Raw genomic sequence first — 26,033 nt, 5'->3', positions numbered from 1 at the left:
CAATTTGCATACACTCCAGAATGTTATAAAGAGTGATCAGCGTAACAGCAATTAATTGCAAAGTCAATATTTGCCTAGAAAATGAACTTTAGCCCCCAAAACACATTTCAACTTCATTGCAGTCCTGCCTTAAAAGGACCAGCTAACATGTTTCAGTGATTGCTCCATTAACACAGCTGTGAGTGGTGATGAGGACAGGGCTGGAGATCAATCTGTCATGATTAAGTAAGAAGGACACCACTGGACACTTTGAAAAGAGGCTGGTGCTTGGCATCATTGTTTTTCTTCTGTGAACCATGGTTATCTCTAAAGAAACACGTGCAGTCATCATTGCACTGCACAAAAATGGCCTAACAGGAAAGAGAATCGCAGCTAGAAAGATTGCACCTCAGTCAACAATCTATCGCATCATCAAGAACTTCAAGGAGAGAGGTTCCATTGTTGCCAAAAAGGCTCCAGGGCGCCCAAGAAAGACCAGCAAGCGCCAAGACCGTCTCTTAAAAGAGTTTCAGCTGCGGGATCGGGCTACCAGCAGTGCAGAGCTTGCTCAGGAATGGCAGCAGGCAGGTGTGAGTGCATCTGCAGGCTGTGAGGCGGAGACTCTCGGAGCAAGGCCTGGTCTCAAGGAGGGCAGCAAAGAGGCCACTTCTCTCCAGGAAAAACATCAGGGACAGACTGATATTCTGCAAAAGGTACAGGGAGTGGACTGCTGAGGACTGGGGTAAAGTCATTTTCTCTGATGAATCCCCGTTCCGATTGTGTGGGACATCTGGAAAACGGCTTGTTTGGAGAAGACGAGGTGAGCGCTACCACCAGTCTTGTCTCATGCCAACTGTAAAGCATCTTGAAACCATTCGTGTGTGGGGTTGCTTCTCAGCCAAGGGAGTCGGCTCTCTCACAGTCTTACCTAAAAACACAGCTACCAATAAAGAATGGTACCAGAATGTCCTCCGAGAGCAACTTCTCCCAACCGTCCAAGAGCAGTTTGGTGATGAACAATGCCTTTTCCAGCATGATGGAGCACCTTGCCATAAAGCAAAGGTGATATCTAACTGGCTCAGGGAACAAAACATAGAGATTTTGGGTCCCCTGATCTTAATCCCATTGAAAACTTGTGGTCAATCATCAAGAGATGGGTGGACAAACGAAAACCTAGGAATTCTGACAAAATGCAAGCATTGATTGTGCAAGAATGGACTGCTATCAGTCAGGATTTGGTCCAGAAGTTGATTGAGAGCATGGCAGGGAGAATTGCAGAGGTCCTGAATAAGAGGGGTCAACACTGCAAATATTGACTTGCTGCATTAACTCATTCTAACTGTCAATAAAAGCTTTTGTTACTCATAATATGATTGCAATTGTATTTCTGTATGTGATGACAACATCTGACATACACACATGAAAACCAGAGGGCAGCAGATCATGTGAAAATATAATATTTGTGTCATTCTCAATACTTTTGGCCATGACTGTACAGCGACTCAAAGAATGTTCTCCAGAGGAACATGAGAGACACCAGAACCTACAATAAAATATATGTAGCCTGTGTGGAATGAATGTATGAATGCATGTGTTTTATTTTATTCCACTCCATTTAAGAGTCATAAAAGCCAATGAAAGTTCTTTTAATGCTTTATTGTACAGGTTATGGCATGATGACAGATGGCACCACAACGTTCATCAACGCCTCAGCTTGCACGGTGAACTTCCTGCCCATGAACCCACCTATTGTCTTCGACCTTCCAAACCCCAGGACCACATGACTGCAGACAGCTGAAGCCCAGACCTCAGACGTCCGCCAAGAGAAAGGAGCCCAAGGAGGAAGTTGAGTGTGAAGGGCTGGACAGATGGCGGTGTGTAAATATAATCCTGGTGTGTGTTTCACAGTGTGCCATAGTGGCAGACTGATGCTTCCTCAGGCTTTCACCATTATTCCATGTGCCATAACTACTTCTTCATGTTAACACTGGGCTTGAAAAGCAGATGCATGGACTCATGGAGAGAAACATTAATATGCAGACATTTCTGTGTCCTTGCTGCACTGACAATCTGATGCTGCTGTCGGAGACAAAAGAGACTTCATTGTCAGTTCATTAAAATTATCAGTGAAACAGTCCAACTCCTCATGTACACCAGAGCCTTGGCTGAGCAGCGGCAGAACATTTGCCAAGAGGATTTCACACCACTCTTCCTACTTTTCAACTTTAATTTCCCATGTCTTTCCTAGTCCCCTGCACACACACAGACCGTCCCGACTCCCCTTTTATGCCTCCGCTTCCTTTCGTCTCCTTAGGGCCAAAGCATGCTGGAATGTGTTTTTTGTGTTTTTTTTTCTTTTTCCCATTGGCATGTTTGCACATGCAAGACATCAAAGGAAGTGTACAAGGGCAGCGAGAGGTCTCTGCCACAGACTGACAGTATATTGGGGTGTCAGATGTGTCAACACTACTCTCTGGGGCTCATTACAGCCTCAGGTGATTCTCTAACCGGCTGAAAGGCAGAAACAGGGTGTATCTCCCCCACACCCTTTCTGTACCACTGCTCCTCCATCCTCTCCACCACTCCTGCTGTGACTAGCTCAGAATGTAGCTGGTTCTGTCTGAGAGCTGAAAGGGACCACCATTAAACCTGAAGGTGCTACACGCGAACACTTCTGTCCGTTCAAAACGAGCAACGCTAGACCACCAGAAGCAGCAGCTGGTGTTTCAGACTCCTCAGTTACTGTGTTTGTGGTTCTTTCAGTCAGGACAGGAAAGCCGTAACAACACACTGTAATTGATATTTGTAGAGTTCCTCCCTCAGAATAAAGAAGAGCTTGAAGCTCTTAAATGCTGTTGCTATGCTATACTTTTTCATTGAAAAAAAATAAAAATAATTGTGATTGTTACATTTCATTTGGTCTATTTCTTAGTGATGTAAATGCTTGCTGTGGTATTTATTCTTTTTGTTTAGCTGTATGTATTGATGTATTTTGTATTTAAAAACAAAAAAATAGATAAAAATTTGTAAAATTGTTTGGATTTTTTCAAGGTTCTATCTTGTAGATTCGGTCGTCTAAATATGCTGAGCATAACAAGACCAGGTCACTCTACAATCTGTCTGCACTCCAACGATGCATGTGAACTTTCCTCAGTTTATTCCTCTTCATCCTCTGCTGCTTCTTCTTAAGTCTAAGTCTATTGCACTACATGACATCTTAAGGAAAAGTGGAGAATGTGTTGAGTTTTTTGAAGTTATGAATAATGAGTATCTTACCAGCAGAATATAACTGCTTTATTCTACTGTTCTTTGACAAAGTCTCATTGTGATTTCAATTTTAAGGGCCCTTTAAATCAGAATTAAAACTTGAGAAATCAGAAGTCTAAGATTGGTTCTAAGATAACATCCAATTCACTGTCTGCTACAGGTAAAATCTATGGAAAGTTGCAGTTACAGTTTATTTTTCAATTCTATAGGATCATCTCTTATTAGACTTAAAAATAGAAATGCACACAATCTTTGTGGTGTCTCATCTCACAACGGTGGTTTATCACAGCATTCATAAACAAGAAAATCCCACATCTTGTTTAGAACATCAAAGTAAAGACAAAAAGAAAATAAATCCTGAGGATAATCTGTGGTTTCTACAGACCTGGAACAGAAAATTCACTTCTCTAGGTCTCTATGGTTCGTACTTGACGAGCAACCAATGAAGTTGCTGTTACCTGTAATCCTTTGTACTCATGATCAAAGCCAAGACAATATTCAGAAAAATCATTCAATATTGTGAAACTAGTCAATGTCTTGAAACCGATGGAGAAATCATGGAAGAGTGGATCTTCAAATGTCTCTCCAACCACAGTGATTCCAAGAGCTAATCATGTCAAAGAGACTAAATATAAAGGGAAAACAGAATAAATCTCCAGGGTAGCAAAAACTGTTTCCAGGCCACAGCAGCTACAAACTGGGAGAAAACTCATGCTGACCTCTGCCCTTTGGCCAAGACTGTTTACAATATATTCAATACATCACTGATCAGCATTTAACAGAACTGTTACCATGTTGAGGTGCCTGTATATTTCAGTTAGCTGAATAGCTGAAAAACAAAAAAAACTCATCATGCATCAACAGCTTTCTAAATGTTCCAATCATCAGAATATTAAAGGTTCTTGGTTGGCAGTGTATTAAACATAGTGGCAATTAAAATGTCCAAATTACTTTCATAATCAGTTTAAGAAAAATCTCTTCATGAAAGTTTTCTTGGTTTGTATTTGGAAACTATTAATGTGAATGTAAGGAAAACCAAGACATGGAATGATGTTATCATGCAAGGCTGTTTCTCTGGTTCACCTGCAGGTTCCTGTGCATATTTACCATCTGTCTCCTCCTGAATCTGTTCTGCTTCAGTAGCTGTATTAATGTGCTTCCTGATCTATCCACAAAGAGACAGACTGGTTATTGGTTTCTTTAGACATTTTCCATTCAGGAGAAAAATAACTTCTGCTCTTCAGACAATCTTTGTGTCAATGTTTTTTTATTTAAAAAAAGGGATATTTTTCCAAGTGAAGTAAAGGAGAGCCTCCACAGGCAGACTGAAGTACTGCAGCAGTGGTGTGATTTAAAAGGGAGTCATTTTTGTCCTGTGACAGTTTTACTTCTTGGACCTTTTATATTTGGACATCACTGGATACTTATGCCCATTTTTAATGAATGAATTTATAGCATTTTAAAGATGACAAGGAGGTTTTTATTTATTTATTTATTTTTTAATTTTTTTTGCTTTTTCCATCATTGTTGTAATATTTTGTGTACTTGGATAAATTCTGATTCATCAGCATTTGGAGACGTCTATAATGTGAAGTACCCTGTGTTTCTTAAAACAACAAATGAGACTCTGTTGGTTTTCAGACACTATTCAACAATCAAATAAAAACCTTATCTGTGATCAGCAGATCTCATCTTCTGACCCTTTTGTTCTATCAGATTTGCAGAAAAATAAACTGAGAGGTATTGAGGTAAGTTTTTACCAGATTTTTCCCATTTTTAAGTCAGGGGTATTTGTGTCGACTATCAGTTGCAGAGGTTAGAGCAGGAAGTTAATTTCAAGTAGCCAAACCTTCTCTTCTCTTTGTCTGGCTCACATTTGTTCCATAAGTCCTCCACCCCTTTAGACATTCTGATGAGAATCCTTGTTCAAATAATTACATTGGTAATCCTGAGGGAGAGCAAGTGAATTTTTCACAGACAGTGTTTTCGTTTGCCAGTATTATCACTAGCTCCCATACACTCCAACATCAGCTTCTTGTTCCATTCTTCTTTCTCACTCTGCCTCTCCAACTGCAACTTGGTAATCTTTTTCTCACTTCTGATCATCTCTTTCAAAATTCTGTCTGCCAGTCCTTCTATTAAGCTCCACAGATAATGACTTTCAGCTCTCTGCATGTTTCTCTCCTCTGAGTACTAGTGTAGATCCTGCAGCATAATTTTCTTAGAAAAATTATTTTCTTAGGAAAGGTTACAGATTTCCTGCTGCACGTTACAGATTTCATCAATATTTTTTGTCACATTTAAATGTCTCAGATAATTAAACAGATGCTAATATAAAAACTTGAGTAAGTTTAATATGCGTTTTCATATACATTTTAAATTTATTAGGGGAAAATGTTCCTCTCGTTGGGCTGCCACCTTATCGTGGTGGAGGGGTTTGAATGTCCCAATGATCCCAGGAGCTATGCTGTCTGGGGCTTTATGCCTATGGAGCCCGGCCGGGCTCAGCCCAAAGAGGAGACATGGGCCCACCACCAATGAGAGGGCCCAAAGGGGTCGGGTGCAGTGTGTGATGGGTGGTGGCCGAGGGAGGGGGCCCTGGCGGTCTGATCCTCGGTTGCAGAAGCTGGCTCTTGGGATGTGGAATGTCACCTCTCTGGTGAGGAAAGAGCAGGAGCTGGTGTGTGAGGTTGAGAGGTTCTGGCTAGAATTACTCGGAATTACTCGGTCTCACCTCACATATGGCTCTGGTTCTGGAACCAGTCTCCTTGAGAGGGGCTGGACATACTTCCACTCTGGAGTTGCCCTTGGCAAGAGGTGTCAGGCAGGAGTGGGCATACTTGTTGCTCCCCATCTCCAGCGCCTATACGTTGAGCAGTGGCGGAGCCAGACGGGTGGCCGGGGTGGCACTTGCCACCCCCAACAGAGCCCTGGCCACCCTTAGTGCCACCCCACTGGAAATGGTCATTTTAAAATATAATACTTATGAGATCGACAAAAATTTGCCAGGAAAACTGTAATTTCCGACTGTCCCTGAAGGCAGCCAGATGCCCGACGCTGTTCATTGGTTAAACTGACATGTGGGTCCTGCTTGATCCAAAACACACCCGTGGCTTTAGAGTTACACCATCGAGGAGTTTTGCAGGTATTTACAACATTTTACCGCTCAGCAGTAACCGCTGTTACCTTCTTAATGAGAGGCGGCACTTGTCATACATTTCTAAAAAGAAAAAAAACATGGTTGTGCACCGCTGCGTAGTGCCTCGTTTATTATATTAGCCATGCTAGTGCTGATAGATCATGTTTTAGACAGATTCTTTTAACATGTTTTAGTGCACATGCTGCCCTGTAATGTTTTATATCTCCCAGCTCTTGCTTGAAATGTGTGTGGTAAGAATATGTGAAAAACCATTAAGTTTTATAATGACTGAAATGTAAGTAGGCTATGTCATATGAAAGCTTTGAATTATAACCTAACTAGTTATATTAATTAATTTTGAACGAAAGGAAACAAACAAATTTTGTTCCATGGAACGGTCCATTTGTATGTGGACCCCTCTGATAAAGCCTTGCTCACCCTTTGGCCACCCCTTGAAAAAAAGTCTAGCTCCGCCACTGACGGGGTTTACTCTGGTGAATGAGAGTGTAGCCTCCCTCCACCTATGGGTGGGAGGATGTGTCCTGACTGTTGTTTGTGCTTATGGCTGAGTGACAGTTGATTACCCACCCTTCAATATTGTGAGGCGTCAGGCAAGAGTGGGCATACTTGTTGCTCCCCATCTCCGGCGCCTATACGTTTGTGTTTACCCTGGTGAATGAGAGGGTCCTTGGAGTCCTTGAAGGGGGTACTAGAGAGTGCCCCTCCTGTGGACTCCCTTTTTCTGCTGGGGGATTTCAACGCTCATGTGGGCGATGACAGTGAGACCTGGAGGGGCGTGGTTGGCAGGAACGGCCTGCCCAATCTGAACTCGAGTGGTGTTCTGTTGTTGGACTTCTTTGCTTGTCACAGATTGTCCATATCGAACACCATGTTCAGGCATAAGAGTGTCCAAGTGGAGGAGTTTAAGTATCTCAAGATCTTGTTCACAAATGAGGGAAGAAAGGAGTGGGAGATTGACAGGCGGATTGGCGGAACATCTGCCATGACTGTACCAGTCCGTCGTGGTTCCTGACTGAAAGAACGAGATCACAGATACAAGTAGCCAAAATGGGTTTTCTCCGTAGGATGTCTGGGCTCTGCCTTAGAGTCAGGGTGAGAAGATGAGTCTTCCTGGAGGGATTCAGAGTAGAAAAGCTGTTCCTCTACATCGAGAGGAGTCAATTGAGGTGGCTCAGACATCTGGTCAGGATGGACCTGGATGCCTCCCTGGTGAGGTGCACTGTAAAATGTAATAAGTTCACTTTACTTAAAAAAAGTTAGGAAACCGATTGCCTCAAAATCTCCAAGTAAAGTAGCTAATTTATTTTAAGGTGTTATAGCTATAAATAACTATGTTTAGACCACTCAGATAATGACAGTAAACCTGAGTGCCATCAACTCAAAATCATGTTGACTGTAAAATGTCAATTATGACTACTTCAATGTGCGAGTTAACTAATGAATCATTTATGCCGATATTAGCATATCGGCATATCGATATGCTGGCATATCAATATCGGCAAATGCCGATATAATCCTTATCGGCATTATACTTATGCATAAATTGATCAAAATTAATTTACTTTAATTTTGCAGAAGATGCACTAGTCTGGTTTCAGTCTTATTTGTCTAACAGGAGACAATCTGTGAGTGTAGGGGGCACAATCTCATCATATCTTCAATGTCCAGCAGGGGTCCCCCAGGGCTCTATTTTAGGACCAATATTGTTTTCCATGTATATAAATGACATGCCAAATGTGTTGTTGTCTCATAGTTATGACATCACAGTGTGTTCACATGTCCTTTTCCAAATATATGCTGATGATGCAGTTATCTTCACATCTGCTAAAAGCACCCAGGAAGCTTCATCAACTTTGACATCAGCTTTGGAGAATATACAGCATTGGCTTTTACAGTCGTCTTTATTATTGAACAAAAAGAAAACTGTTTCAATGATGTTGACAAAAAACCCCATAAAACTGGAACGGTCCAATGTCTTCCTGTGGGGAACAGAGCTTGACCTTGTGCAGGAGTTCAAGTACCTCGGGGTCACATTGTCACAACACTGTCCTTTAAAAAACACATTAAACTCACAGCAAATAAAATCAAATTTAATCTGAATAACTTAAACAAATCAGACCATCAATGACAATTAACTCCGCAAAAATGTTCCTGCACTCAATAGTATTTTCACACATAGATTACTGCATCACAACTTGGTCACTCACTGGAGACATCATTAAAACCTATAGAAATGTTATTTTAAAAATTTATAAAAATTCTTGATCAAAAGCCTCTGTCTTATCATCAGTGTCATATTTTGGAAAAATATAATATGCTTAACTTTGAAAACTTTATTAATGTTAAAAACATTTGCCTTATTTACAAAGTTCTTCATGGACTCACTCTACCTCCGCTTGGTATATATTTTAAGCAAAGAGCCGAGCGAGGTCTTGGCACCAGGGCATCTTCCAGAGGAGACTTGGAGATCCCTTACAGAAAAACAACATTTGGGCAAATGGTTCTATCAGTCAGAGGGAGTCACTTCTGGAACAGTGTGCCGGCTAGGATCAGAGAGTGTTCCACCTATAGCGTTTTTAAAAAACACCTGAAACTGTTTATTAAAACTTCCCAGACGTGTCATCATTTTAACTAACTTTTTACTGTTTTTTGTGAATGTTTGTCAATTCTTGATTGTATGTTTATGTCTTTTTGTCGTTTGGGTCTCCTTGTCTAGGACTACAGATGGAAATGAGCAATTATGCTATAATCTGGCTCAATTACAGTCTATACAGTAGTGTTGATTGTTCATTAATGTGCACTGTCCTTAATAAAGATTAAAGTTATGTCAGTTAAGCACTACTCATAAAAATAAGTTATGCTTACACGTTAAAGCGTTCACATTACTTGCAAAATATCAGGAAACCGATTGCCTTGATATGTTCAAGTAAGAAGAACCAAAAGTGTTAAGTTATTGAAACAAAGAGCCAACAGACAACAATGGAAAAAAATGTTTAATAATTAAACAAGTTTACCTTAAATACAGGGTTCTCAAGTGTGGTTACAGACACACTAACCTGGAAACAAAGTTTCCCATAAACTTTTTTTCTAGGGCAGCCTTCAATCTCATATTGAATCCTTCAAATGGCCCTCAGTCTTCAAAACAATTCAAAAAGAATCAAACAAGAAATAAAAATCACTTTTCCAATAAGGGTAAAGGTATCAACGTTGATCCATAATGTCACATCACATTCACTCATTGCATCAGAAGATTTTTGAGTGATTGTATTTTTGATTTTAGGGATTTATGTCCAAGTGAGAGAAGCACCCTTTGGATGAAGTCAAAGGTGTACTTCAGTTGTTGAGGGTACTCCAAATTCAGAGCATAAATAAGTCCAAAGAGCAAGCACATGGCATGTGGAAGATTTCCAAGGTCATTCATGACAAGACTCCCTTCCAAAATGATGGATGAAGACTCAAGGTGCAGTGAGTCAGGGGAGGCCTGCCTGTCCTCAGGAATGATGGTCAGGATCTCAATGGGGGTGTGAGACACGTCTGGGTCTTCGCAATCCTTTATATCTTAGTAATATAAATTGCATGCAAGTAATATGATTTAAAACTAACTAATTCAAAACATGCTGTTTAATGCATAAGGAAATATCTTAATACGTTTGATTATACTTTGGAAAAGACTTCTATAGTTTTAATGTTTGACTGAACTGTTGAACCCCGAGCAAAGAATTTATTGATCCTGATAGAATACACTCCCTGTCTGAAAACCCTCCTTAAGGGAGTACAAGACTGCCTTCTCCTTAGAAATTTATGTAAGTTCAGCGAGTCACCAGTTGTTTTAGTTTGGATTTTTATCTAAGTTTACCAGTCGTAAAGTCTACTCCTAAAAATTCATGCTACATCTAATATTTCATATGTCTAAAGATTACCTGTCTGTAGAGTTATGCTAAATAAACTTATATTCTTAATAAAAGTTAGTAGGCAAGCTAACGTTAGCTTACCTACTTACTTTTAACCACACTGAAAGGCTTTTTTTTTATCCCGCCAACGTCTTTATCCTTATCCCTTTTCCTTTTTTTATTTTGCTCCCCGGACAGCTTTTTTCTCTGCCGCTCCTTCTTGTTGCTACTAAAGAAACATATTTTCGACGAACGTTAGTCCCAGGCAAATCATCGCAAAATCATTACACATAAAGTTAACCTAAAAACCTGGACTTACGGATGAATTATACAGCCGAGATAATGAATATAAGTTTGCTAAAAACCAGTGGAACTAACCGTGACAAAACTTGGCTGCAGCAACCGCAGTATACAGTGGCCAACTGCGCATGTGCGTTCAACGAGAGCTGCCGAATGATGCCGAGTTTTCTGCTGGTTATGCAGTTGCGACTTGCTCACTCAGAACTCCAAGTTCGGGTTACTTAGTGCTGATGAGTTTGATGACTTGCCTCAGTAGAAAGTTGTCTTTGCTAAGTTTAAGTTAGTATAGTCAATAGAGTAAGCTAGAATGAGTTAAGGTCACTTTTATTTTAGAGTAAGATATACTATTACATTTTACAGTGTGTTCTGGGCATCTCCCATCAGAAGGAGGCCCTGGGGAAGACCCAGGTCATGCTGGAGGGACTATGTTTTTTGGCTGGCCAGGAAATACCTTGGGATTCCACCGGAAGACCTGAAATAAGTGGCTGTGGAGAGGGAAGTCTAGGGCTACCTTCTGAAGCTGCTACCTCTGCAGCCTGACCCCGGATAAAGTGGAAGAAAATGGATGGATGGATGATGGATGGATGGATGGATGGATGATGGATGGATGGATGGATGGATGGATGGATGGATGGATGGATGGATGGATGGATGGATGGATGGATGGATGGATGGATGGATGGATGGATGGATGGATGGATGGATGGATGGATGGATGGATGGATGGATTCTTTTAATTCTCATTTGCTATAGAAAATGTTTTAGATTGATGAATAATATTTTTGTTTTTGAGATATTTTGACTTATTTCATGCCGCTGGATAAGTTTTATTTAGGCAATGCTATGTTGCATATATCAAGAGGTAACCAGGGCTGTGGTTGGCTAGTGAAATAAAACCAAAAATGATGTTAAATCACAATTTTCAGAAGTAATTAATTTTCACACAAAGGCAGGTTGGTTTGCATAGATTTTTCATAATTTCAAGACTGGGTTTGCTTTTATTCAAGTTTTCTTTGTCTAATCTTAAAATTAGTACTTCAGGATGTTTTTGTATGAATAAATTAGTCACATCCATTGCTCATTTTTTTAATTTTCTACCATTCTTCAACACAAACTCTCAGCAAATCTGAAAAGTTTGCAGGTCCTTACTAAGATTCTGACTTTTTGTCTTTTCTGTGCAGACAAGTCAAGTGAATATCAGGAACATTCTAGCAATTTTTATTTTTCTTCTCTGAAACCAATAAAGAGTTACTTTGGCCTGATCTGACCAGACCATATTCCCCCAGTGTATCACTGATCTTTCCTAGTCTTATGCACCAAACTTCTTCTGGCTCTGTCAGAAATCGTTTAAAGAGAAAACTGTAAGACATTGCTCAAGGAGACATTTTCATAATGAGAAACATTTTAATGTGCTACCAGGCGATGCTGAATTGTACGTAGCAGCAGGATTGTTTTCTGAATAATAACAGATTTCAGATGGTTTCTTTGCTTTCTTTACCTTTTTGGTCTTCTTCTTCATGACTTTTGCAACTATTCCACATACAATTCCATTGTGTTGTACAGAACATAATTCATGGGAAAATTTGTTTGAGTTTCTTTGTACATGCAGATTACTTGGATCATTGTGTTTCTTGACAGTAAAGCAGCACACAGCATGTTTTATTTTCTGGCTAATGCAGTAGAAGCCAAAAACTAAATATTTTCTTAAAACCCTGTCTCTTTTATTTCCTGATGTTTTTTGTTTTCACTCTGATATTCAAGTCATATATTGTGGCTCTTACCACAAAAACTAGTCTACTGAGTGGACTTTCTTCTGACATTCTTAATTAAGTTTATCTTCTGATATATTGTAGCATTGTCCGTATCAAAATTTTAATCTTTTCTTTGTTTGTTTTTTTGCTTTTTTTGTCAGGTAATTGTTGTCATTTTCAGCTCATTTGCTGGCACTTCTATGAGATTATCTTTAGTAGGAATCACAGGACAAGACATAAGAATAATCAAAAATCTAAAATACCAGTTGAGGTGAGAGCCTCTGCATTTTCAGAAAAAAATCACTTTTTTACAAGTGTTTGTAATTATGTGATCAGATAAAGAAGTTTTGTATTCAAGCTAATGTACATACACTATTAAATTAGATACCACGCAATGAGTATCTGCAGTTATACACAGATGGTGGGATTGTTCAAAACAATGCAGGTCTTTGTGAGGAAGGTTTTGGTTTGGAAGGTTGCAGCTTGTGGGTTGCCAGATTAGGCCCTCTCCCACACGCTTTCACTAAAGCTTGGGGTTCGACTTAGCCACTCAGCAGGATTTCTTTCAGAGCGTGCCCACCCGTGTGTCATTGTTCAAAGCTTCTTGTACACCTCTCAGTGCCAGAATAGCAGCAACACACCAAACTTGTCCAATTTGCCAATCATGGGAGGTGACAGTCGAGAGCCTGAGGGTGGGAGGTCCCTGCTGTGTTTACACAATCTGGCAACCCGCTGTTGCCCATCACCACCCCCTCACATTCCACCGCCAACCCCTCCCATCACTTTGCAGTAACCCAGTTTCTTTGCCTTTGATGGGGGTGAAGACGACAGAAAAGCTAATGTTGCTCAGGGGATGTAATATGACATGTACAATAACCAGTAATAATTAAATTCAGTTTATTTATTTATGCTGGTGAGTTGACCTTTTAACAACAAAGGTCAACTCAAGGGGCCTTTGGGGAAAAGTTCTCCACCAGTTTCTACCCCACATTCACACCCATTTGGTGATGTATTATGAACCAGCTCACATTTTCCTTCACCATATGTTAAGTAATATACAGTAATATTCAATTATTTCGATCATGCATTTCAATGAGCCCCATTTGTCAGAGCACCTTATGAAAATAATAACCTTTAATGAAACTTAATGAAAGATATATTTTATTAAGTTCACATTTCTATATTGAAAAATATTTTTGTTTTTAATAGCCTGATGTAATATTCTAATCTTAAATATTGTTTGCATAAGATGTAGCCAGAGAATAATCAGAATTAACACAAATAAAGGGGTGAAAACATGAATGTGAGTGGGTACTGCGGACCACCAGACCAGCTAACTAAACGTTGGAAATAAATTTTTGTTTCTGCACCTCAGAGGGATAGCTTGTGGTTTTTGAAGTGAAGTTCTGCTAAAAGGTTGAACACAGTTAATATCTTACCTGCAGTAGATAACTCTTCTGGCTCTTCAAGCAGCATAAATCCAGATAAATTGGTTGAGTTGGCTTAAATTATTGACCTCAACCTTAATTTGAAAACACTCCATCCATAAAAAGTTTGATATGGTTTTCATGAATGTTGTTATTATTATTTTTTTGATTGAGCATCAGCAGTAGATCTGCAGGGCTAGGGTTGAAGACCCTGCTCTAAATGGTCATGTTGTCATTGAACATTCATCTTAACTGAAGACAATGATTATTTACTTGGGAGTTATTTATTGCCCTGCAACAGGCTGGCGACCTGTCCAGAGTGTACCCCGCCTCTCCCCTGGAAAATAGCTGGAGATAGGCACCACCAACTCCCAACCCCACTAGGAACAAGGGTGAACAGATGGAGTTATTTATGTGTGCAGAGCGAGGAGAACTAGTTCATGGCCTTGGACTCATAGAAATTCTACCAACATGCAGCTGGTGAGCTCTGCCCCACACATACTGCTGTGATGAACAAAGTGTTCACAGATTCACCCTAACTTCATGTTAAAAATCAGATTAGATGGACTGGAGAATAAATGCAGGCTCATAAATGCAGCTTGTATCAGTAGAACATGTTTCAGTTAATGGGATATTAGCTGGAAAAGTGCACTGACTTTTTTCATGACTAAAATTTCTGAGTTCTAATCAGTGTAAGCTCATCTGGAATGTTCTCCTTAAGGCTTGTATAGGAAACATATGAGCTAAGTGCAGAAATTATTATGGCAAGAGAACTTAATACTGAATTTTGAGAACTTGCATACTTTGAAAAAGAAATACATTTCTTTTGGATGCTCAGCTTCTTTCTCAGCAATCTTTTAAGGCTGGAACAAATCATTATCCACTTTAAATTTAAAAATCCATCACAAGATGGGAAAGAAACTACAAACACTACAAAATTCTAATTATAGGTCAAAAGAAAATTATATTTTAAAAATATTTTTTAATAATTAAAATAATTATTATTATTATAATTATATAACTATATATAATAACTATATATATAAAATATTAATAATTATTATCATGGTAATTATAATTACTAATGATGATAATAATAATAACAATAGTAATAATATTAATATTATATTATTATTATATAATTAATTGTAATAATTATATTATAATTAATATTAATATACTATTAATTATCATGATTATAATTATTAAATAATTATTATACATAGACAAACAGTATTGGGCTAAAATATCACCAATCATCCTCCCTACTGATAATAGAAAGACCCACATCATTCAAACACTAAAAGGATGTTGTGTCCCACCAGTCAGTATCCAGAACTTTGCAGCAATTCTTCATTCTGAGGAAAAATTTGGCTGAATGGAACATCCATCCATCCATTTTCTAATCACCCTTCTCCCTAACGGGGTCGGGAGGTGCTGGTGCCTATCTCCAGCTGCATTCCGGGCAAGAGGCGGGGTACACCCTGGACAGGTTGCCAGACTGTCGCAGGCTGAATGGAACATATAAAGTATTTCTGGTCATGTAATGACGTAATGGAAAATGAATGTAGTTTAAAAGCTCTAAGAATAACAAAATTAGGCTTTTTACTTATCTTTTACAAACCAGTTGCTCTGACCAAAAAATCTTCAAAACAGGTTCTGCTTTCAGCACACGTTTTCAGGAAGACCGCTGGTCTCTTAACTACTTTTATGGAAATATTCATTGGTTTCTTTGTAATTAACGTTCAATGCCAACATGATGATGGCCTTCAGGTTGGTCTTCACTTTAACGCTTTCAGGTCATCTCCATTCCAGCTTTCAGATAGAGTTGAAATTGAGATCCCCAACAGTTTCACCAGCTGCAAACATCATGAAGACAAGAAGCTGTTCTCTTTCATGCTGAGCATCATATTTTCTCAAATTCTCTCCAGATGTCCTTTGAGAACCACTGCTCATCCCCACACTGTCTCTTCTCCATGCTGCCTCATGGGTTTCCTGTTCCTGGACTCCTATCAGATGGTTTATGCCTGGAGCCTCACTCAAGGCAGAAAGGAATGAGAAGAGGAGGGGAAAGCACAACTGTATAGTGAATGTTCGCTTGTACAAAGTTTAATATTTTTTATGTAAGTTAAAATGCAAAATAAAATGCCCAGTGAGTGGAATAAATATTCACAAAAACTTTTTTTTATCATAAAAATAGATTATGAATTCAAATTTTACCACATTTTGTATATTTACATTGCTGTTAAATTGTTTTGAACTTTTAAAACACATTTGTTTCATAATCTGAAAGCAGCTGTTATATTTCTCTGACTTACAAAGATTTCAGTTCAGTTTTTTATTCTGTTAGACAAGCCTACTCTATCTGGTGTGTAATATCCTAATTTGTAGGATATTTTCCTACAAATTAGGAAAATATCCTGCTGTTCTGTGCTATGCTGCCAAAATACAATGAGCTCAGACCAGCAGAAATGAGACTGATTCTGAATCTACAAAGACAAAGACACTCCCTCTTACTCTATTTTTAGTCTGAGATGATTTCTCCAATGGCTCATGTCCGTAACAAGAGATAATTTAACTGAAAGCAGGGGGTTCAGTTTTAATTTGGTTGGGTGGGGTAAGGAACCGAATGCAAAAGAAGATGATGTGGAAGCCGACGTAAGCCTGGTGGGGAGTGGGAAATGATTTTAAAAATCTCTATTTAAGCGTTGAGACCCCTGTGTGGTGGAATTGAGAGAGTTGTTCTTACTGCTGGTCATTAGAGTTTTACTCTGTCTTTTCATCTCATTTTTCTACTTAGCTTAGGAAATATCAAGACTTAATTCTTTGCAATCTAAAAGCTCAGTACATTTACTGAATTATTATTTCTTTTCCAAGATGACCTTTCTGTGTCCTACTCTCTGAAATCTGAAAGCAATCGAACACAAAGCAGAACAAGTTTACTGATATATGACGGCTCAGCTGCTTAAGAAAAAAATACACACTCACACAGTATTTTCCCTTCGCTTCTTCATCTTTCATAATCTCCCATGGTCCTACCTGGAGTATTAGGGGATGGAACCAACCCTGCAGTCATCAGAGAATAGATGGTGTAGTCATCCAATAGTCTGTGGGTCAAACAGAACAACACCTCCCAACATGGGAGGTGTTGTCATGTCTCGCATAACCATAAAGGACGCCAAAAGATAGAACGGTGTAGTAAAATGTTTAATGACAGAAGTAGAACTTACACAAAATATTGCCCAGCACTGTAAACACATGCCATGAATGAGTGTCAGAACAATGGGACCGTTCCCCAGTAACAAGCCCTGGGTAACGATGACCAGAGACCTGCAGGAAGTGCTAAACAGGAAACAGCAGCCTTTAGGGAAGGAAACAGTAAATGATCACCTCCCATGATCATTTACTGTTTGTGCAGACACAAACTAACACAACATTAGAGTTTCTCTTCAAACAACAATTCTCACTTAAATATGAACATTATCTGTATTTAACCACCCCTGTGTTTCCTCTTCTTCATTAGATCCTGTCTTTAGTTTGCTTGTTGCTGCTTGGTGTAACATGGTGTAACAGCTGTGTGTTCCAGAGTGGCTTTGGGTCCTTGATTCCTTAAATTATTATTCACTGCGACATCTCCTCCTTATTTCCTGCATTACTAGACATGTATCCATCCTGCCAGCTATCCATTTTCTAACGCCCTACTAGACATGTAGAGTCCCAAATTGTCTCAGTTTGGAGAAAACAAAGTACCATAAAATCAAGCAAAGCAGAAAATTTGCATGATTACATTCACAGACAAAGCTTCTACAAATTGAATTTGAATGTTTCTGGAATTAGATGTCAGTACTGCTCTTGCTTTGGAAGTGGCATGCAGTGGTACCAAAGAGGCCTCAAAACTGCAATATAGAACTTTTATAAAACAACAGGTTTTTTGTTTTTTGTTGTTGTTTTTTTACATATTTGTTGAAAGATAATAGGTGTAGTTCCTCTGCTTTCTCCCAGTGGTAACCAGAAACAACCAATCAGAGCCAGGAGGCGGGTCTTAGCACTGCCAATTTCAAACTTGCCCATCACATTTAGTCAGTAAATGATGTAGAGTGAAAACAATGAACTTTCCTTCTGGTTCTGATTAGTTGTTTTGGACCAGGAGTGGTGCATTTCTTCAGATGGCAGTAGTTGCTCAGGAAAATGATGGAGAAGATCGACCTTTTCACAGCCCAAAGACCAGACAGGTCTCTTGGCTGCACTTTGTCTCATTCCTCACATAGAACCTGTCTGCCTGGGATGACCCTACCAGGCTCACAGAGCCCCTGACAGCATGTCTCCTAGGATCACCTCAAACACTCAAACCCGTCCACTGTGATAAGGTGGCAACCGACAGAGGAGTACACAGAAACAGTTTCCCAATAATTTTTTTTTCTTCTCCTAATTGCGCTGACTACACAAATTAAAGTTGTATTGATATTATAGGTTTGACCAAGCACAACATGGTGAAAATTTTGACAAGTATGTAGAAAAATATTTTTTTAAATAAAAGTTGTAAGTTACATACTGCTTCTTTAAGCTTTCCTAAACTCTTATTTCAGTTCCTTAACCTTCTGTTGTCTTAGTTAAGAGACTGTTGCAATAGACTTCATCTCTTTGTAGCATGATGTCATTTTTAGCGTTGTTGTAGAGATGAACAACTATAGAAGACTGTGTGCGACTAACATGCACTAATTGCAGATTTCTCCTCAATTGAATCTTCCTCAGAAGGAATAGGTAGACTCCACTAGTGCCGCTCAGAAGGTTCATTGATGGAATAATAGCAGGTACTTGGGAGATGATGCTACAGATCATGAGTTGGAGACGATAACGAGGTGTTTACTTTGGTTTTATATATATATATATATATTATATATTTTATATATATATATATATATATATATATATATATATATATATATATATATATATATATATATATATATATATATATATATATATTTGTGTGTGTGGTTATCTAAAACAGAAGAAATGATAAAGGTGCATATTAGTAAAGCATGCGGGGAAAAACGGCTACACATAACCTCGATACAGGACAAAAATGGCATGTAATCTCACCAGAATATATTATAGAGGGCGCCATAACACATGAATTATCAGTTAAACGCAACAAACATACACATGACAAAAAACCGTCAGAAAATATGAGTTAGTGGTAAATGCCCTCATATAATACTATAATGACGATATACATGGCAAGTATAGCATAAACTTTAGTTATTGTAACTCTTGCATTATCGGTAGCCAGCGAAACACGAGGGTGATTTCACCTCCTGGGCTAATAACTAACGTAAATACAAATATCAGGCATGAAAATGGATACTTACATAATGAAAACGCACACAGGTCTCATACACGGGTATTAAGGGAGGGTTGATGGTGGATGCTATCTGTGGATGCTATTTTTATGCCACAGAACCACAGCGAAGCACAGAAAACAACTAGCCCAGCTATGTGAAATTAGAAGTATTAACTGAACAGATGTATCATGGATAAAGTAGTGCTACATGGACGGACTTTTACTTAACATACTCGGTCTGGAAAATATCTGAAGCAAAAATAAATTGTTGTAATTCAGATAGGATAGTTTATTTTAAAAGTAATTTTTCCAGTGCAGCTTTCTAGATTTTTCTGCATGATTCAAATGATCGCCAGAGTAAGTGGGATGATCAGGGGTCTAGCATCCACTTGGACTCAAAATTGACAAATGGAGCAGACAGAGAAGTTCAAGACTCTAAGACCAGGAGTCAACACAAAGGTTTAGTTCCAAACATAAAAGACATAAAGAGGCAGAAAATAAAGGAGTGACAGGGACACAAACCCTGAAGAGAAAGCTGACATAAACAAAACAGTGAGCTACACCTCGAAGCAAGCACAGACAGGTTTGCACTTTTAAAGCAATGAGATTTCTGCAGCTTTTTGTTCAGTGCTGAAATGTGTAGGCAGAAACACTAAATCATAACTATTATCACTGCTCGCCAACTTTAAACAGTAACACCAACATTTCTTAGTAACTGTTGAGTAGGATGGCGTATAACCACCATGTTGCCATTCACACTACCCAAACAAGTGAAAATGTTTCAAAGTCTTCACACAGACCCAAGTGAAGACAAAATTAACGACATGTGTTGAAGATATAAACGTATTTGTGTTAAAACAGCTCAAGCGCTTCTATTTTATAAGGTTTAATTTTGCAGCTGAATTTAATGGGATATTTTTTACTGTAGATGCAGGTTCAGCAAATATTTCTATATCACTTCATGTTTAGTAACTTTGAATTAATTTATCATGAACCAATGAGTCCCATCTCAGACAAAGCAAATCATAAACAGCAAATTGTATTCTTAAAGCACTTTCATTATTGATGAGACCCAGGCCCATCAACACACACATGACCACACCTCAAGGATTCACTTATTGTGAAAATGACTGAAACTTAAACCATCAACTAGGCCAGCATCTGTAATATATTTAATTGTGATATGCAGTTTATTTCAGCAGAATTGTTTGAGTGAATAAAATTGTCAAGTAATGTCTGTAAACCAGAGCTAAAACTGCAGTGTTTCACACAGAACGTCAAACTTCCAATATGAACATCTCCGTATTTGTCAAATATTTCCTAATCAGCTCTTTATGTCTTTTTTTATGAGATTTTACGTTTATTATCACAGACTCTTTCAGCTGATAAAAGCTGGAAGAGTCCAATAGTCCCTATTGGACTAATCACACGATTCAGTCCAATAGGGAACATTTGTAATGAAATATATGTTTTTGTTTAATGTAATGTATACAGTGGCCCTGAAAGGAAATCCATGTGAAAAAGAAATCTCTAAACACGACTAAGAATTCAAAAATGTTTACGCAATGAGTGGACAACCTTCTTTGATATGAAACAGTGTTGATCACAGTCAGACTTTGAAAGTCTTCTATATTGAGTGCTGGCTATTGTTAGGTTGTATTTTTATTAATTAATTGTTCATTAGAGATAATAAATATACATTGTACCATCAGACTTATGTCCAAACTGAATTTTTTCTGGTTCATGCCTGAACCATAGCTGTTGGTTCATTTGCACTCTGAAGTGTGAAGACACATGTGACATTAAAATACGAGGAGATTTTGGCACCTGGACAATAGATCCACATATGGATGAATTCTTATACATGAACATAAAAGTGCACGTGTCCTCACATTGGAAGCAGAGTGATTTTTATAAGAAGCAGGAACATACTGCTGCTTCTTATTTTTAATGACAATAATTTAAAAACACCATAATTTTATCAGGTTGTAGAAGACTGATTTGAGGTTAAAGGAGCAGATCTGAATGTGAAGGATGATGATCATATCTGTAAAGCTGTTTGGCATTTACATGTGAAGAATACATCTGAGCATGTGCCTTTGTCACTCAGCAATCTGTTAAAATTGCTCCTTTGAGGCCTGTCGAATTCAAAACAACTCCAGTCATGTCTTTTAGTGACACGACTAAAAGGCATGTCACTAAAACAGCAGACAGGATTGGTCAGATCTTGTGTTTTACTGCTTCTATTTATTTGCATTTTGAATATTAGTGCCAGGCCACAATTTATTTGTCTGTTAGCATTCATGCAGCAGATTTGCTTGTTAAAATACAAGTATATTTAAAAAGTAGGTAAGATTTTTTTTAATAGTACTATTTCAAAATCAATTCTAAATTATCAATTCAGTATGAGTTGTGACTGGATGGTCTGGTTGCCTGTGAAACTATAATTTTAGTCATTTGCTCTTGGTGTGCACTCTGCCCAGGCTGCTATTAGGTCGACTGGAAAACGTGTAGACTTGGCTGAGAGAAAAGCAGCAAAGGTAGAAGCAATATTACAGAAAATAAGTCGTATGTTTTTTGATTCATACAATTGAGTTGCTGTATACTTCATACATTGGTATGTTCACAATCAAATTGTAATGTTCAAGTTTTTAATTAAAACTGGAAGAAGAGGATAGCTACAACTGTTAGCTACTCTGCATCTTGGGTCCATGATGTATAACAGGTTTGAAGAGCCTCTCTGTTTGCCTTTCCGTGTGTGTTTGTGGATGGAGCCATTCGTTCTTACTGGATCCTTGTCAGAATGCTAAGCTGCTCACTTTGCTTTGTCGATAGTGCTATGACCAGTTTCCTGATGTCATAATTTACCTTCCAAAACTAAAGATTAGTGCATTTTAAACCTATTCACATGAACTTCAATGGGTCAAACAGGAACAGCAGCTTTGGATTCAAATCTCAGCCTGGGGTCTTTCTACGCCACAATCCAAATATATTACTGTTAGATTAGGTTAATTGTTCTTTTTATATTGCCGTGTGCATTTGTATGTAATACCTTGTGAGGACTTATTATCCCAATACATAGTATTAACTGGTAAGTAACATAACTAAAATGGCTGTCATGTGGGTTGCTAAGGTGGCACAGGGATTAAATACAACCCATATATGGAGGCCTTAGTCCTCGATGACACTGTCGCAGGTTCAATTCCCAGCCTGCATGTATTCCCCCTTCTCTAATTATCCACTTTCCTGTCAAATAAAGGCCATTAGAGCCAATAAAACCTTTTTAAAAAATGGCTGTCTGTTGGATCTTTACCTAACACTCTTGCTGGACATTAATAAGGACACAGGGAGACGGTTAAATTTTCTCATGCAATCTTCCAATTGAACGGAGAACTCTGCCCAGAGACATCCCGTTGTCTCTGTCTCCAGACCAGTTCTAACATGCTTCTCTGCAACTGCATATTTTATTACATTGAGGCGTTGCTTAATTACAAATATTTGCATAGAAGGAGTGGCAAACACAATACACATTCACAAGGTACTGTTTTTGCATCTCCTGAGGTTACAGTTGTTTGTTGTCTCTCTGGACCATAAAACTAGAGTTTCTTGGGACATCTAGCCTTTGATCCACTCTCCTGCTAGGTGTCAACTCTTTCTCTCTGGTTTTCACCTGTGGTCCCCTTGTCCTCCTGTCAGGTCAATTGTAACTGCAAGCATCTTGCTCTGTTCCCGGGATTCTCTGGTGCAGTTCCCGTCCCCCCCTGGGGTCGTAAAGTTCAGTTCCCGAGACTCTGGGTTGTATGCAAATGACCCATTCTTCCTACCAGGCTAAGTGTCACCCTGGCCATCCGTCTCCAAAGTGACAAACTCATTGCTTCAAAGATAAAAGAAACACAGATCCCAGGGGCAAACAAAGGTTTCTCAACCCTGATAGTCTCCTAATCTTGAATATTTATATTTGTATTTATATAAAAACCTAACACTGTCACATTTGAAACTTTTTCTGGAAACAATGTTTTATGACGTGAAGGTATGCTTTTGACTATTTTGATTCTTCGCCCATCTATATTTGTATGAAAATTATTTCAATAGTATGGATTAAAAAGTAATTCTAAATTTAAAAATGTTACTGAAAATTAATATAGTATTCCTTATGCTGTGCTGTTCAATGACAACATTTTTAAATGAATTCATTGTTAAATGATTTCAGAGGTTTCTCAGTTTGCTTATCTGATCATTTTTAAGGCAAAGGACCTGCAAAGAGAACACCATGGACTGCAGAAGAAGTTCATGCCGTCGAGAAACACCTTGGTGCTTTCATAAAATCTTTTACAGTAGTGCCCAGAAATCATCACTGTGAAAAATGCTTAAAGGCAGAACCAGTGGCTTTAAAAAATCGAACATGGCAGAATGTGAAATTTTTCATTCAAAACCGCATTCCAACTAACAGGAAGAAGCTTCAGCATTGTTAAACAGCCATGCTTTAAATATTAATTTTCCTTTTTCTATTTAAGTTTCAATGACTTGGTCATTGTTTTTTTTTTTTTTACATACTGCTTCAGTGTTAATTTAGAAGAAGCACTAAATTTTCATTGTTTTTTCAATGTTTATTTCAAAACCTTGTATGTTTCTGCAATACCTGTCACACCTGAACCCCTACTGTAGTTGTTTCTATAGAGCTAACTCCAGGGCTCCAGGCCACATGAGGACAATCTCCTTTAACCCCAGTGCCTTGTCAGGTTTATCAGTGTTGAAAAAAAATGTTGTGAGTTAGATCCCCAAACTAATAACACTAATTTTGCATGTAAGTTTCTGTCCCATACACCAATCTTTTGATGTAATTTGAAACAAGAATTTATATCTTCTGCATAGATTTGATGCAGTTCTTAAATAAAATCCCAAAATTGTAGTCTTGTGTTGTTGCACTCATTGCTGTATGCACCCACACTCCTACGCACATGCATTAAAAATGCAACACAGAATGGATAATTTCCAGACATCAGATTTTTAAAAATTAGGTTGATCAGAGACCTAAATTAGCAAAATAAAAATATAAAACATTTCTGCCATTACTGCTCAGAATAAAGCCTGCCACAGTATATATCCATATTTTAAGCAACTTGTCCCTGATTTTTTACTCAGAAAAGAACAAAGTAAATCCTCCATGGGTTTTAGTTACCATGGAGAACAATCCAGGACAGCTCTGAATGAAAGCACAAAATCAGCCCTTACTCATTCCCTTTTCTGACAAATTAACAGTAATTATCACACTAAGTTGGGAACTAATTTTTATTTGCAAACATTTTGATTAAGACTGTTCTCTTTGTCATTTAACATACTGAGGTGCCACTTTGAGTTAACTTACTCCTTTATTTTTAACAAGCACAGTGCAGCGGAGAGAGTTACAAGACCAAGTGCAAAATGGAGGACTGATGATGATCTGATGTACTGCCTTTGTTTCTTGTCTTTCAGTGACTTGAGCCACACTAAGAGTGTGAGTGATCATTTGCCACGACTGACTGGGGAGTTGAGTAAACAGAACAGATACACAACAAACAAAGAACTCATCTAGAGTATTTTGTTTATAAGTTGAAACAGCGGTGGAAATTAGCACTTGCCACTGTCTAATGCAGGTAAAAGTATGAAGTAGCGTGTAAATTGGGGCAACGCACCCGCCACTGAGGTGGATTGACAATTTCAGTAGAAAAAAAAGCTGCATTCAGTTTGTACTTCTGACCAGGGGAGGAGTGGCTAACTGGACCACAGACCTACATACTTTGTCAGACTGAACAATACTAATGTTAAATGACTAAAATAATTAAATTAAATTGTTAAAAGAAATAATAACATAATTTTCACTTCACATTACGTTGTTGGCAGCATGATACCGTCAAGAAGGTTACCACAGCAAAACAGAATGCCAGGACCGTTAGAGCTTCTATGGAGAGAGAGAAGAGAGAAAGCACAAATTTAAAAGTATAAATAGTAGCACATTAAACAAATTGTACAGAAGGCAGATCAATGTAAGGGTCAGAGCACACAATATTTTTTGGCACATGCAATCAATTTATTTGATCATTGCTTCATGATTATCAGGAAAAAAAATCTATTTTTCCTACATGTGTCGTCATGTTGACACACTCAACCTGCTAGATTGCAGTTTTCTGAATCACATGCACAATCACACGAAGACACCGAAATGATGCAATGAAGACTTGTTTAAGGTGAATATTTATAATAATAAATACAGAAATTATGCACTATGGAACTCAGCAGGCTATGTCAACTCAATTTCTGAGGAGAGGGAAGACATTTACAGGAACCCAGTGAATTGGGGAACTGCAAGATGAATTCAGGCCAGGGCTCCCTGTGGTGGAGGTGAGCGCTGAAGGAGAGATGTTGATTCAGGGAAGCGCTGTGGAGGCCCTGTGATGACAGGGAGAGAGTAGGCTGGATAAAGAGTCAAGAGCTTGGCTGGATGAGAAGCAGTTGTAGGACAACTTGAAACCGGTCGATGGCAAGACAAGATTCCTCGGAGTGATGAGGAAACTTCCTCTGGACCTGAAAGATATCAACACATGAATGAGTCCAAGACGAGACATGAAAAAGTCAAAACACCATTTGCTTAGCACTGATCATGGCATGAACAAGTGGAGTCATTAAGCGATGAATGACTGATCAGCTGCTCCTTAAGCGTCTGCCTACCACAACTTCTTCCCAAGAAGATCTTCACTGCAAATAGAGCACTCACACAAAACTGAATTCAAAACTGAACAAAGTGTATATATCTATTTAAAGTGTAAAACCTGAAGCTTCCAAAGGTTATTTATGTTTGCTCTATGGGAAATTATTTGTCAGCATCCAAAAAAGGTAAATAATTTTACTGTTCTTCGTTTAGGACTAAGTGTTTTCTGT

The 26,033-nt window shown here is 38.5% G+C and overlaps 1 protein-coding gene across 2 annotated transcripts in view; it reads left to right on the top strand.

Annotated features, from left to right (window-relative positions):
- mpped1 (metallophosphoesterase domain containing 1) overlaps positions 1-4,930 on the top strand; it is a 65,037-nt gene extending 60,107 nt beyond the window's left edge. For both annotated transcript variants that reach the window (XM_055055747.1, XM_055055748.1), the window contains one exon: positions 1,645-4,930. In XM_055055747.1, the coding sequence (XP_054911722.1) occupies positions 1,645-1,763 (119 nt within the window). In that variant the 3' untranslated portion in view covers positions 1,764-4,930. The remainder of the gene's footprint in view (positions 1-1,644) is intronic.
- Positions 4,931-26,033: the final 21,103 nt, after the last annotated feature.

This window comes from Poeciliopsis prolifica, unplaced genomic scaffold (assembly GCF_027474105.1).
Source record: "Poeciliopsis prolifica strain line A6 unplaced genomic scaffold, Auburn_PproV2 SCAFFOLD042, whole genome shotgun sequence".
NCBI lineage: Eukaryota > Metazoa > Chordata > Actinopteri > Cyprinodontiformes > Poeciliidae > Poeciliopsis > Poeciliopsis prolifica.
The sequence above is the reverse complement of the archived record's forward strand: the minus strand, read 5'-3'. Positions and strand labels throughout refer to the sequence as shown.